Source organism: Podarcis bocagei (assembly GCF_964188305.1).
Source record: "Podarcis bocagei genome assembly, chromosome: 6".
Taxonomy (NCBI): Eukaryota; Metazoa; Chordata; class Lepidosauria; order Squamata; family Lacertidae; genus Podarcis; species Podarcis bocagei.
In genome coordinates, this window is record NC_138130.1 from 58,485,860 (window position 1) to 58,501,129 (window position 15,270).

At 37.3% G+C, this 15,270-nt stretch overlaps 1 protein-coding gene across 3 annotated transcripts in view; it reads right to left on the bottom strand.

The window, feature by feature from the left end:
- Positions 1–15,270, bottom strand: part of NCAM2 (neural cell adhesion molecule 2) — a 206,491-nt gene that overhangs the window by 94,661 nt on the left and 96,560 nt on the right. For all 3 annotated transcript variants that reach the window (XM_081199627.1, XM_081199629.1, XM_081199628.1), the window contains exons 2-4: positions 6,041–6,115; positions 2,578–2,784; positions 1,826–1,969 (exon numbers count right to left, since the gene is read on the bottom strand). In XM_081199627.1, the coding sequence (XP_081055753.1) occupies positions 1,826–1,969; positions 2,578–2,784; positions 6,041–6,115 (426 nt within the window). The remainder of the gene's footprint in view (positions 1–1,825; positions 1,970–2,577; positions 2,785–6,040; positions 6,116–15,270) is intronic.

Below are 15,270 nucleotides of genomic sequence, written 5' to 3' on the forward strand. Positions count from 1 at the left end.
AACAAGCACAGGAAATGAACCACATTGGCTATTGGAAGGTAATATATGAATTTATCTACGGATTCTCAATCATTTTTATAAGTCTCTCTCCTGTTATATAACTTTTCCACACACTGAACTCTTGCATGTCTCTACCATGTAACTGATAATAGGAGAGTGAGATAGCTCATGGTTTTGAAGTTTTAACTTTTTGCCACCAATGAAGGTTGTTGAACTCATAATGCAGGGGTCAGTCCAAGCTGGTCCACAAGACTGTTCTCACCCAAACCATGCCAATATCCCCCAAACCTCCTCTCAGGTGTGAGGTAGGTAAGGGTGCCTCTCCAAAGGAATAATGCAAGCTCAAAAGCACTGGCAGAGAACCCCACTAGGGTATGTATGCTGCTGAGGGGGATCAATGTTGAGTGAGTCCCCCTATTGTTTGCAGGTGAAGTTTCATAGCACATCTGCAAACAGACATTTTTATAATAATATAATAATAATAATTTATTATTTATACCCCACCCATCTGGCTGAGTCTCCCCAGCCACTCTGGGTGGCTCCCAATCAGTGTTAAAAACAGTACAGCATTACATATTAAAAACTTCCCTGATTTTTGCTTTCCAGATACCACCTGCAGATGGAAAATGTAACTGCTGTAACTCAATGTAACTGCTAATCATCCGTAACAGCAAGCCTCTTTGCAGGCACACTCCCAGTGCCAATCAACTTCAAATGGTTGCAACCTGATATAAAGTCAAGTGACTGACCAGTGGAGGCCCTGCCCACCTGTCAAAGATGGTCTGCAGGGGGGTTAGGAAGGAGAGGTTCTGGCCACCTGCTGAAACCATTGCCCTACCTCTCTCCCAATGTAGCACTTAGAAAGCTCCCACAATGATTTAAATAATCCAGAATCAACTGACTGATTGAAAATAGGATAGAAGAAGACAAAGAAAGAATAATTCAATGCTCCAAATCATGGCAAAATCCAACAACCATAGAGCAGATATTTATATCTTTTGTTAAAATTCAGTCATTTTCCTGATGTTTAATTCAGCATATTTTAGCTAGTTCTCAGAATTTACTAAGGTAGTATAGAAATTAAAGTAGAATTGAAGACATGTATGAGAAAAAATATCGTCTTGAGGGTCTAATCCAAAGACCAAACAAATGAAGATTAACATGACAATTCTTGAATTCATTGGTCTCCATGACTAACCTAATTTACAACCAAGTTTTAAAGCTAAAAATCTACAAATGTCTTCCCACAGCTGTTGACTAGAATTATTTATTTTTGTACTTGGCAAGAGTCTACCTAACTGTGGGGTTACTTAACAAGAAGGTACCAAACATAGTCAGTTTGTAAATTCAAGAGGGATCCTGAGCAGAGAAGTCTCAAACAACACAGAGTCTAAAATAACCTGATAGATAGTCCTGTGGCGACAACCACCACTTCTTTGGGAAATTTCTTTCATCACTGAGTTTGTACATAGGACCCAAGTTCCGTAGTCACCAGGGTTTTTGTTTTGTTTTGTTTTGTTTTGTTTTTGGCCAGTTTTATCTTGTGGCTTTCATTTGCCAATCCCTAAGCTATTTACCTTTATTTGCAATGGAAAATTAAATTTCAGAGGGATATATCAGGAAAAGGACTACATCGCGATTTAATAGTAACATTAATTGCATTCCCCATCTCCAGCAATATAACATCTCAATGACCACATTTACTCATTATTTTGCTAACACAATAGGTGTTTCATTACTATATCAGAACATTAACGTAAGTGCCTTTAAACTGGTTGAATGTAGAATGAAAACAGATAATTTAAAGAGTTACCAAAATACTAACTGTCAGCAATATTTGAGACTTCCTCATTTTGATACAACCAGCTGACAATAGGTGCAGGTGAACTAGTAACACGGCAAATGACTTGTACATCTTCTCCCTGTACAAATTCTTGTGGGGATGAGATATCTTGGAATGTGAGCTTTTCTAAGAAAGAAGGAAAGACAGTTTAGTTAGTAGCTTCTACCATTTGCTGAGAATTCCAAAGTACATTACTTAGGTAACAAAGAGAATTTACTTAGCACTTTAAAGTGTTAAAAGTATTTCACATGCAAGTTGGATAAGTACGATTATCGTATTGTTCTGTTGCAGCAAAAAGACAAGGTCGATGGCAAAAATATAAAGCAGGGCATCAGTGCTATATTATTTTTTTATGTCATAAAAGTCATACACAGCTTGATTGTTCTTGTTTTTTAAATCACATCAAATTTGTTTTCAAAAATACCAGAATACTTTAAGTTTCTATTAACAAAGACAAAACTATTTCAAGTTAAAAGTTGTTGTTTAATCATTTAGTTGTGACCAATTACTATAAATAAGTCTTCTGCTGCCATCTATTATAAATATATATATGAAAATTTGCTTACTTCAAAGTAATCGTTGAGTACATACAATACTTAGCACTGAGTAGCCCCAATATAATGAATACTTTTGATATAAAGTTTACAGAGCACTTTTATTCATCATTTTCGGTACAACATGAAGGAAGAGAAGCCTCACTACTGAATTTATTTTCACCTTTGGATTTTACTTACGGTAAATTTCCAAAACAACAGTAGCCTCTTGAGTCTGTCCTCTAGAATCTGTTGCTTGACACCTGTATATTCCAGCATCTTCCACATTGGCATTGTAGATTGTTAACCGTGATCTGACACCTTCTTTCTGTACTACCACTCTTTGATTAGATACAATCTTCTCTCCTTGTGGGTTGTACCAATCTATACTCTCAGCCTCACCAATTACTAAAGGAAAGAAGAAAGAAAGACAACAATGTACATAATGAATAATGGACAAGGTATCAGATACATTTCTTTAAAATATGCTATGCTCATGTGCATCAGTTTGGTTCTATATTTTGGGACAATATCAAGCAGTCTCACAATATTATGTCCAGTAGGGGTCTTCCAGAAGTTTGATTTTGTTAGGGGTGTGCATCTGATTTTACTGAATCCTAAATTAGAAACAAGCAACACAAAATGGCAGGTTTCAGGCTTGTCTAGGATTCCCATATTTCAAGAAGTAAAAATTCGGGTGATCTTGCAAAAAATAAAAGCTCAACAACTTTTTTTTGCAATCTCGCCAAAATAAAGCCCCCTAAAACCCAGGCATTTCCTATAAAATGAAAAAAGAGAAAAAAGATGGGGATGTAGGCCCCCCAAAAGAGGACATGTCTGGGATTTTCCGGATGTATGGCAAGCCTAGGGTTGTCCAAACCAAAGAGGAATCTGTCTGAAGTGCCTTGAACTGAAGCAAGAACAACTAAAGTGATTTGGAGATACTTTCTTTTTTATATCTGTGGACAATGTGCCTGCAAAAATCAAACCATTTCTCCCAAGATTCCAATGTAATGAAATTCCACTGTAAAAGTGGGAAAGCGGAAATAATTTAATTGGGTCTCTGCAATCACAATGCTTCAGGGAAAGGATGCTAAAAAGTACTATATCACTTTGTTTTTACCAGTTCTGCTTGTTTTGCTAGTTCTGCTAATGACATTTGTTTCCAAAATGATAGACAATCGAGTCTTTCTGCCTTTGTGTCATTGCCCAAGCATCCATTCCTGCATTGATATGATTTAAAAAAAACAAACTCTAAAAACAACAAAATAAAATAACCAACCATTCTATTTATTATTTGAATAAAACAACTGAAATGTAGAGTATTTTCAGGAACAAATTATTCATTAGTGGTTGACATTTGATTAGCTAGGTTTTGTTTGTATTACTTCTTTTTGTAATAATCTTTAATTATCTGCCATTAACTCAACATTCAATTGGTTGGAATGAGTAGCCATAAAAACAATTACATGGAAGGAACTTTGTACTTTCTCCTGTCCTAATACAATTTCAAAGTTAGAAGGTAGTGACCCCATGGTTTATAGACCTAATAATGTATACTTAAATTCTAATGGGATATCTCATTGTCTCCTGGCTATGATATGACAGTAAAATCAACTCCTTTCAAATCTCACTTGGAAGCACATTGCAAGAGATTATGAAGCATAAATGCAGTGGAAATGTGATTTTCAGAGTTAAGACTTAGAAGGAAATTCCACCAATACCTGTACTCATTAAATGAAACCCCACATTGTTCAGATAGTTTAATTTATTCAGTAGCCACTGAATAATTAGTGCCAGAACATTTCTCAATGTTTCAGTTCATTGTACATTTTTAATGCTTTGTAATGCATTTGCAGAACAGGTAGAGTTTGCTACTCAGTACCAGGAAAAGATTCCCCTCTAAATTTCCATACAAAGGGTTACTATGAAAAGCTCAGGAGCACATCCAGTAAAATAGAAAGCAACTCTATTCTTGCTATCTTTTCAGAAGTGAAAAGAGGTCATGCCCAGTGCCACTAATGTTTCCAACCAGCTCAGTTCTTCTCTCACTTAATTGCCTTAGTTTGTACCCTCTGCAAACTGGCTGCTTCAATATGAAAAACTCAATTCCTACCAAGGGCTGGCTCTACCATTATTTAGAGGTGGTGCCTGCATTATATTTGGGGCCATGAAAGAGAAGCAAATTATTAGTTTTTTAATTTATCATCATCATCATTATCATCATAAAATTTACATACCGCTTAATTTTATATATATAGCAATATATATTGTCAGGGAACTGCCATCAGCTCAGAGACGAGAGGTGGAAGGGCAGTTGGGTTACAGAGAGCCTCCAAAGATCGTGAGAAGCAGCACTTCCTCCGTGGAGGAAGAAAGCCACGCCTCCAGTGGGGAAGGGGTGCAGGGCTCGGAGGATGCAAGGGAGAGCCACAGTACCGAGCATGAACGAAGCAGGGGGGAGGCAGGTCCCCCTCTGCCCACGCCCTTTTTGCGCAGTCAGTTTTCGTGCAGAGACAGGAGGTGTAGGATGGGGGTCAAAAGACTACTCTGCTGGGGAAAGTTTAAGGACCGCCCACTCCCAGATTCTGCTAGTGACTGAGCAGACATGGAATTGAGTCGATCTGCATTGTGAACATTTTGGACAGATAATAAAGCCTTGTAAAGACCAATGGGGAGTCTTGCCTATATATATATAACACCACTTTACAAAGTATACCAAGTATACCATATGACTTGAAGGGAGCGCTATACCATCTGAATTGAAGGGACCGCTATATGCTGTTCTACCTGAGGCAGCCAAGTTCTCACTCTCCCCTTTTGCTCCTTAGACTACTGACTCCAGACCCATAGAGAGGAATCTTCACTTCTGAAAGTTTGCATATAAGGGACCATTTCACCAGGTGCCTGTGATCACCACATGATAAGAAAACACAATTCAAGCAAAGCACATTCCACACGTTTCAATGCTATGGGGGGGGGGTAGAGTTGGAGAATATGTAGTTTATACAGTTCGTGCAAAGATCAGGGACCATTTCCCAATCAATCAAATCAAAATAATGCCAGACATTATTCTCAAGTGGGGTAGCTGCTTTCTAATGCCTACAAATAATTTTTGCTTCCATAAAAGCTCTGCAGGACCAGGCTTCCTGTAGACCAGAGAGTACCTATATTGGTATGTAACTATATATAATCTAAAATAATACAATGAAACATAAAGTGCACACAACATTAAGAATCCATGTTGATGTATCAAAAAATAATGTCAAAAAATATTACAAAATATTAGGTTGAAACTGCACTCTTCCTCATAAAACTCCAGTACACATCTGGTTCCAGGAAGTGTCTTATGACCAGGAGGGCCATAAATATTTGAAATTTCCTTGCTCTACCACTTCCTTCCTTCCATCAGCTCATAGCTTCTTCTTTCACTGATATCTATGTAAGATATTGCCTTGCCCCATATTCTCCAATCTTAGATTCCAAGCCTCAAATACTTACATTCCCATCAGGCCAATCACTAGTCAGTGATTGTTGCAATGAACAACATTGTTACACTTCCTTAAGCATCCCGACGCTTAGCTGCTTGCCTCCAATTGGTGTACACACTAGTCACACGTGAAAAGGGATAGAAGTCAAGTTGAAATTAAGCAAATATACATACCTGTGCATGTGAAGAATTTGGATACACCCACACTGACTTCTACCTTGCTGAGGGAAATTGACACTTGTAAAAGTGCTGCAAAATAAAATAAAATAAAAATTATTATTATTGAAGCAGAATTTTCCATATGTCCACAAAGAGAAAAACTTCCACATATTAAAACCATAAATAGAATCATGTCCCTACAAATTAGATTCCTCTGGGAGAGAGCCTTACACCCTACCTCTTGGAATACTTCTAAGTAACAAGTGCTACAAACCAATATTTAGAAGCAGAATCCAAATATTAGGGGCAGACATACTCATGTATAAAAAAGGGGGAAAAACAGTTAATGAGATTTTTTAAAAGAGACAATCACGTTATTCTAAACACATCACACCATCTGTTAATTTTTAAATACATTTAGCTAAATCCAGACTACGCTAGATGAACTCAATGGTGTCTAAATAATTCACGCATAAGTAGACCTACATGGTAGTCCTTGAGTGACATTGTCACAGATTGTTACCTGCACAATGTCCCCAAATTACAGCCAGTTGCCACTTGATATTTTCCTTCTGGAAACAAAACAACAACAACAAAACCACCTGTGGCAAAAAATATATATGACGCTGAAATGCATTGAATTTTGCCATTGGGATGTGTTTACTACAAGCCAAGGTTAGCAGACCAGGGTGAATAAAAATTCAAGAAAGGTCAAGAAATGGTGGGGCATATCCATATTTCTCTAACAAAAAGCAGTTCTCTTGAAGGTTTCTTAATTGAATCAGAAAAATACCCCATTTACCATTAATGTTAGTTAACATTGGTTCTCAGCTGCAATGTAGGTCCCGCCCCCCGACAAGTTACAAAATTTTCATAACACTTTAAAAGATTTGTCATTTGTAAAAGGGGTCATATTCTGTTTAAAGAAATCCATCTTGCTCACTACTCAACCTTCCCATCAGCAGAACTATTATAACAGTTGCTTACAAAATGATTCTGTGTCCAGTCTGCTTGCAGTCAAAAAGCTACAGCTTTCCTCTCAGCTATCAAATGGACTAAATATTAATGTTTAGTGTGCAGCTACATCTCTATTTTTTTCTTTACTTTACTGTATGTGTGAGGAACCCTGAAAGTTACTAGGACCATGACAGAGAGACAGAGAGTGCTTCCAAAGGATAGTGAAAAATAAACATAAAAATCCCATTTGTGCCCTGCTATCTACCATAAAAGCTTAAAACTCATCAGAATATGTTAAATCACTCATTGCCAATGAAACAGGATATCATGTTTACTGAAAGGGGACAGAAGACCATGGTTCTGAGCGACATACAATTAAAACAGGAAAACAGAATTCTGACTAAATTAGTGATGCTGGCTTCTAAAAAGTTCCAAACTGCATGCAGAAAGTAGAAATTGTCCTCTTTTGGGGGTCTTCTGGTGGTTCCCCTACTTCAAGAAGTAAAGTTACAGGGAACCAGGCAGAGGGCCTTCTCAGCAGTGGCACCCTCCGTGTGGAACACCCTCCCATCAGATGTTAAGGAAATAAAGAACTACACAATTTATACAAGACATCTGAAGGCAGCCCTGAATCAGGAAGTTTTTAATGTTTGACATTTACTATGTTTTTATATGTTCTGTAAGCCACTCAGAGTGGTTGGGGAAACCCAGCCCAGCCTGATGGTGGGATATAATAATAATAATAATAATAATAATAATAATAATAAATAATAAATAATAATAATAATAATAATAATAATAATAATAATAATAATAATAATAATAATTAGATCAATAGCAATGGGCCTAGCTGCAATGTTTAGCTGATTAATAGGCTAGATTAATGAGTGCATTTTTGTAGTGGTTAAAAAGTTATCTCTGATTAATTATGCTTCACATTGAAATCATTCATTGTTTTTAATGGGATGCAGTCAAGCAAGAAGGGCACCCTAGTGTTGTTGATGTCCCCCTTCCCTACCCAGAGGAAACCCCTGTGCTACCAAAAATATATTTATGACGGTTGGGGACACTTCAGAGCAGTATGGGACATGGTACAAGAGACTGCAATATTTGCTTGCATTGATGCAACCTGTAGTATTGTGATGCTACACGGACAGACAGCACAGCACAGCAGAAAAGCTATTCAGGCATTATGGAAATGGAGTAAGTTCTTCCATAAGGAGGAAAATGTTGAGATGAATATGTTAGCTTCAGCCCATCTCTCTTCCTTTTCATCACCTTCCATGAGTTGGCTGGAGAACCACACTGCAAAATTTGAAGAAGACTGAATTTCCAAGGATTGCTGAATACACTAATATTCAGTTGGCACAGAATGCTCCTCAACTTAAACAACATGAGGAGGAATAGAATTTGAAGGCACTGGTATTAAAAATTCTAAACTACACTTATAAATGTAGGCACAACTCTAGTAGTAACAGAATAAAGCAAAGAATGTAAACACATGTTCTACATATGGTTATTTAATAATTATAAAATAGAAAACAAAAAAATACCATATGCCCTCTTTCCCCAGCCCAGCCAGAAGCATCATTTCTGGCAAGGCTTTATGTAAATACGGTTTGAGAGAATTAAAAATAAATAAATCCCTGATGCAGATTAGAATCGAAAAGTATTTCCTTAGTGATTAGTTGAGCAATCTGTGCTTATGAGGTAGTTAAGCAAACTCTATTACCGGTTCATGGAATGTTCTCTCATCAGTTATTTGAAGTATGACATTTAATTAAAATGAAAATATTCTGAAGGGATATCAGTGTCCAAAAAAGTTTTATGTCATGACCAGATGTAAAGCTGTAAAGACACGACAGGAAGTACTAAGATGATGTGATGAAGCTACTGCATAAAAGGCAGGAGAAGATCAGTTCTAACTCGCATTTATGCATGTGCAGCCCATGGTTATTCACTTGTGGAGCATCTATCACATCCATCCCCTTGCTGCTTTACTGTGGTCAGAGCGGGGAGGTGAACGGCCCTTCCTACCTCTTGACAACAATGGAGGAACATATTACACCGCACATGTTTCTCCTCTCTGCTGGTGGAACAATAACTGCAGTGGATCTGTAAAGAGGCATGTTAGGGAACTTCTAGCTGGTTTAGACATCCCACCAGTGTGCATTCATATCTGCTTCTGGAGTAACACTTACGCCACTTCTTTAAGCCCCTCAAACAGTCAGCTTGAGTGACATGTAAACTTGAGTGACATACAACAGCACTTCCTCCTCCTCTACCCTGCAGTCCCCTATGCACCCTCAAGATCTGCTGAAGCATTGGGGGATCCTAGAGTAGATTTTTTAGAGGTGTGGGGAGAGGAGAGAAAAGGGAAGTATTGTTATACAGTACCCTTAGTATCTCAATTTACACATTCTATTTCTCAAGTTGCTTGTGCACTATATCAGAAGTTAATTATCCTTTTGCTATTTTCTATTTCTCCATATTTCTTTAATTACTGTGGTACCTTAGCTGTCAAACTTACTCCATTCCGGGAGTCCATTTGACTCCCGGAACCATTCGAAAACCAAGGCACTCAATCGGAAGCCACAGAAGCCGTGTCAGACGTTTGCCTTCCGAAAAATGTTCGCACTCACATCCGGGTTTGCAGCATTTGGGAGCCAAGCCATTTGACAACCAAGCTACCACTGCAAGGTACCACTGGTATCCTACAGACATATTCTACAATAATTATTTTCTTATTTTTCGGTGAACAACCTTAAGCCATTAAAAACAAAATGTAAGATAGTAAATTCCATTTCCATAATATGCTATTGATTGTTACTAAGTGATATCCAACAACAGTCAATTCAAAAATTATCTGAAATGTGCAGATGTGTAATAATATGTTTCTTTATTTCTAAAAGCTAGAAATATGAATCGTTCCTACTCCTAGAACCCATTCTCAAAATTCCCCTTCCCACTGGAAATGTTTCTCCATTGAAGTAACTCTATACCCATGCTGTACCATGTACTTACCATATAAACAGGCTCCATAAATGACCTGCTGTCAAGATAGAAGTGTTTCTTCTCTATATTATTATTATTATTATTATTATTATTATTATTATTATTATTATTATTACAATAGAACTGACTTTTAGACAGGTATGTGGCAGTAGTGTATATAATGATTAAACTAAGGTTACTTCTTAACATAATTTATCAATGGGAACTGATTTGTAAATCTGGGGTTTGTCCTTGGGAAACGGGGATGTCTGGTAATCTTAGATTAAACCTTTCCTGTTTGAGAAGTTGGGAGGCACCATATTGTGGAAGCTTCCCAAGTGATTTTGACCCACTGTAATAAATGTGTACTCTATTTTAAAGATGAGCTCAAGTGTTTTGCTTTGCTTTTGAGTTCAAAAACACAAAATTTGCATCCCTAAATGCTCAGCCTTGCTTATTTACATACACTGAAATCAACAAATCTGTTTCCTCAAAAAATGCGTGATGAATTGTGTGATGAATCAATAAATATTCTTAGACAGAACCTATGCACATTTAAATAGGTCAACAAGAAAATGCATGATCTAGTTAAGATGCCTGCATTGCAGGGGATCACTTCCAACTCTACAATTCTATGATTCTGTGATCATTAATTATTGCAGTGGGAGGAGAAAGATTCGGCTGATTAATGTCCTCTGCATGGCAACCTATGCCATCCTCCCAAGTAGCTTTATGGCATCAGCTTTTGGCAGTTTACATTGTGCAAACTTCCACCGGTCCTGTAAGCTGCACCTGCCAGTTTTGACAAAACAAAACTTTAAACTCTACTGAGGTCATTTAGAGTTTATTTTTCCTCCTCCCATATTTGGCAAACAACAGTCTCCAGAGTCCCAAAGGTAATGAAGGATGTTTGTTGTATTTTTTAAGTGTTTGCCATTAAGTTTCAAATGGGAATTTTTTTCATCTGTTGTTAAATCAGTTATCATATGTATTTAAGAATTTAGGATTTATTCACAAAATCACTGAGATTTATCAACATGAACTGAAAACAAGTTGACTAATTCTGAAGAGTGATTCTAACTTGTTTACCAATGACTACTCTTCATTATACTGGTATTATTATGTTCCTAGCCTGACTGTGTGTAATATTCTTCGTTGTATCATCAGGCAAAGTGATCTTAGTTTCTCTACTTATGGGACTGAACTAGAAGTCACACAAAGTTCATTCAGCCCATGGGATTTTCAAGATGTTTCCAGTGTAAGAAGAGTGATGCAAGTGTTTCATCCTTTGGTACAGAAAATAAATATATGGATGCAACAAGCCAGAACAAATTAGGTGCATTTAAATCCCATTGTAATCAACAAACTTTTAAAATTTATGGCACTACCTAGTCAAAGGTAAATATTTTAAAGTCTAATTTATCTAAAAGGAAGCCTAACTACAAGCTTAACTCTCTTCTGTTGAAATCAGTGGCACTTAAATATAATGAACTTTGGCTAGATAAATTATGTTAAGAAGTAAGTTCCAGTTTCAATGACACAACCTGAGAAGTTGCTATCCTTAGCCCCAGCCTGAGCAGTTGCTATGGTAATACTGTGCTGAACATTGTTATATGCAACCTTTAGTAAGCTGGTATTCTTTCAGTACCTATGCCATTTTTTAAAAAGCATTATTTATGCTAAATTGTGTGTTCTATTTTTCAAGGCCTATATGGACCTTGTAAAACTATGTTCATAGGGCACATTCTTAATTCCTGACTAAACACAGCTACACACCTAGGATTTGGTAGCTACCCTCTAAATTGAGAAATGCTTTGAGTCAAGTCTTGAAACCCAAAATTTTAACTGGTTAGTCAATGATTAAGAATGGGGCCTATAAACATTTTCAGAAGGCCCCTGGTGTCCTGGCTCAGTTTAATACAGAAATTTGTATTAATATGTGATTAGCTTCACATACATTATTAATATTAGTTGTAACCTAACTTTCAGAGGTACAAAATGCCCTTCTCTGCCCATTCATTTTAATTGGAACCAGTGAATCAGCTCTCTTGAAAATACACCCTGGGGTATAGGAAGCCCACACTTATTTTGAATTACACTATACTGCTGAGAACTTTTTGTAGAATTAGTGCAATTACTTTAAGTTAAGGTAATTTGGGGTCAGAATTCTATTACATATCTTGAACTTAATTTGGACTATCTTAAAAGATTTTTTTTAAAATGAAGTGCTTAGGATTCTTGCTAGGAAGAAAAGTCTAATAACACTAACATCCTTTTTGCAGGAGTTGTAACATTGTTTGTAGTAGCTTGGATTCAGAGGTCTGGAAAACTGTAGATGGCGGGCAGTAAAAACCCCTAAAACTCTAAGTAGAAGGCTTCTATTTAACATTTTTGGAATACTGTATTCTCTTTTCCAAGCTATGTCAAAGCTGTTTTGCAAATTAATAAAAGCCATTGTCCACACTGCAGCACCATATTCCCTGTGGGATGTTCTGATGAAACGACTGCTTTCCCCTACAGTAAATGCCTGAATATTCTTGCACAGAGACTTCTTTATATAAGAACAACAATAAAAAAGACAATATTGCAGGGTCTTACTCTTTTACATATCAAAACAGATTCATTTGAGATCTTTAACAGAATAATGTAAATGTAATGTTCACTAATGGAATTATGTTCAGTTGTTTGCATGCAGTAAATTATAATTCATCTTAAAGATTGTTGAACTAAACTTTTCAGCCATTAAAGCAATTGCTAGGCAAAGCAGCGGGATGCGGGTGGTGCTGTGGTCTAAACCACAAAACCTAGGGCTTACTGCTCAGAAAATTGGCGGTTTGAACCCCCACGACAGGGTGAGCTCCCATTGCTCAGTCCCAGCTCCTGCCAACCTAGCAGTTTGAAAGCACGTCAAAGTGCAAGTAGATAGATAGGTACTGCTCCAGTGGGAAGGTAAACAGCGTTTCCATGCACTTCTCTGGTTCGCCAGAAGTAGCTTAGGCTGGCCACATGACCTGGAAGTTGTCTGTGGACAAACACCAGCTCCCTTGGCCAGTAAAGCAAGAGGAGCACTGCAACCTCAGAGTTGTCTGCAATTGGAGTTAATAGTCAGGGGTCCCTTTACCTTTAGGCAAAGCAGCAGCATGCTGTGCTGGAAAGGCAGAAGTTGCCTAAAATCTAAAAGTGTTTGGGCTCAACTCAAGAGCGAAAGGCTTGTAATTAGTTATCTGCTATGCATGGCACTACTGTACATGCTATTTTAATGCCCCAACATTTACACTTTAACTATGATTGTTTCCAAATTAGCATTGAGCCATTTGTTTCAAGCGACAGTATTGAAATGGAGTAACATTTCCATTGAAATTATTTCAAATAAAATGGGATGACATTAAAAGAGGATTAAAGAAATATAAAGCATCTAGCCATGTTTTCATTTTCTCCCTGCACTGTTGGAGCAGGTAGAACAAACCTGGGAATTGCAGATTTGAGAAAACTGGTGCACTCAAGTGCTGCTTATGGGATTCTCAAAGACATCTCTGTGTGGTCACTGTGAGAACAGGAAGCTAAACTAAGTGCTTGGGCCTTTGACCTAGTCCAGCAGGGTTCTTCTTATGCTTTTAATGTCTTTGAACAAGTATATACATTTATATGGGCTATCTTCTCTTCCTGCTCCTTCCCCTTCCCCTTTCTTCTGCATGACTGCACAGTCTATTGTGGGTCCCCCCCCCCACCTCGGGTTTCTTTTGTTGTGCTCTTTTTTCTCATTTTCTTATAATAGCATCTACTTCTGCAATGTCTGTAGTCATACATCTATTGCCTGTTTGGGATTGCTTTTTCTTTTTTTAAGAAAGTAAGCGTTTAATGAAAAGTGCATAACTTTTTTCCAATAAGTGCATGGATTTTGGCTACGCAAGTATCAGCACTAATCCCTGAAGACAGAAAATATAATAAATGATTCATCCCTGCTCTAAACACAACCTTCCAGCAATCTTTCTAATATCCAACACAGAATGTCTTTTTAAAAATCATCATTTAACAAGTTAATGTGTTACTGGGGTATATAGATCTGTTATATAAAATATGGAAGAGAATCAAATACGGGGAAAGGTAATGAGTCACTAAATAAAGATGATTTTGAAAGGGCAAGATACACCTCTCACATGGTGTTTGCCATTCCAGAAAGCTGAATATGATCCATATTCATATATCAATATATTTCCAGAAGCAATTTGTTTTGCACATACACAAAATCAATGAACACCACCATAAATTAGAGCCTAGAAGCAAGAGACCTCAGTGCCCAGACATTATAAAAATCCTTAGATTGGCATAGAAAGTCAAATTACATGAAAATCTGCTCTCAACTAACCCTGTCCCTCCCAAAATAACTAAGAAAATTGCTTAATATTTTCTGAAGAAATAGAGAATAATAAAATAAAAAATGCTTCTATTGTAACTAAAGATTGAGGATAGTTATGAAAAAGGAAGTGGCAGTTTAGAATGCACCACTTCTAACAGCAGGTAGGAAAACCATAGTTTTTTATAATTCTCTTCTGAAAGAAAATCAGCACAAAAATCCATGAAACGTTTCTCCCTGATCGACTGGTTTGTATTTGTGGGGAAGTTATATTATTTTTTAAATGGACAAGAACTAAAAAAACCTGGAGCCCTATACCAATAGTATGCAGCAGTACAATTCTATATACCATGACAGTAGTCCATCACATCATTTCCACATCATTCATTTGCATTTGTAGACCCAGGGTTAGCTCACAGTGATTACTCTGAATCTAAACTGTAGCATGTGTGAGTTTGCTACTTCTTTCTCAAGAAAGGGTAACTAAAACCTTTTAAATGAGTTTGGTGCCCTCTTGTCTGGACACTTTCTGTACTCTAAGTGCATACTGGCAAAAGTTATTATTAATACACACCTTGTCCTTTTCTGCTAGAGCCAGGTTGAAAAGATATTCAATATGGCTAACTTAACTCAACAACCCCCTCCCCCCCCCACAAACTTCACTTCTGCCAACCAAAGACAATCAACCACACCCTAGGCCACCCCAACCTCTCTCACCACAAGGAAACATAACAAGTAAATAGAAAGAGAACCTACCCAAGTGACGCTTGCACAAACCCCCCACACATACACTAAGTAAAAGAACATAAGCTTTACTATCCCCTCTCTCCCTCCCCCTCTTTTCTTCCCAACCCTATACTGCATATAACACCAATGCTTCACAACAGATGTAACTGATCTGTAGAAAACACAGCCTGAAGACAGAGACAATGTGTGTGCT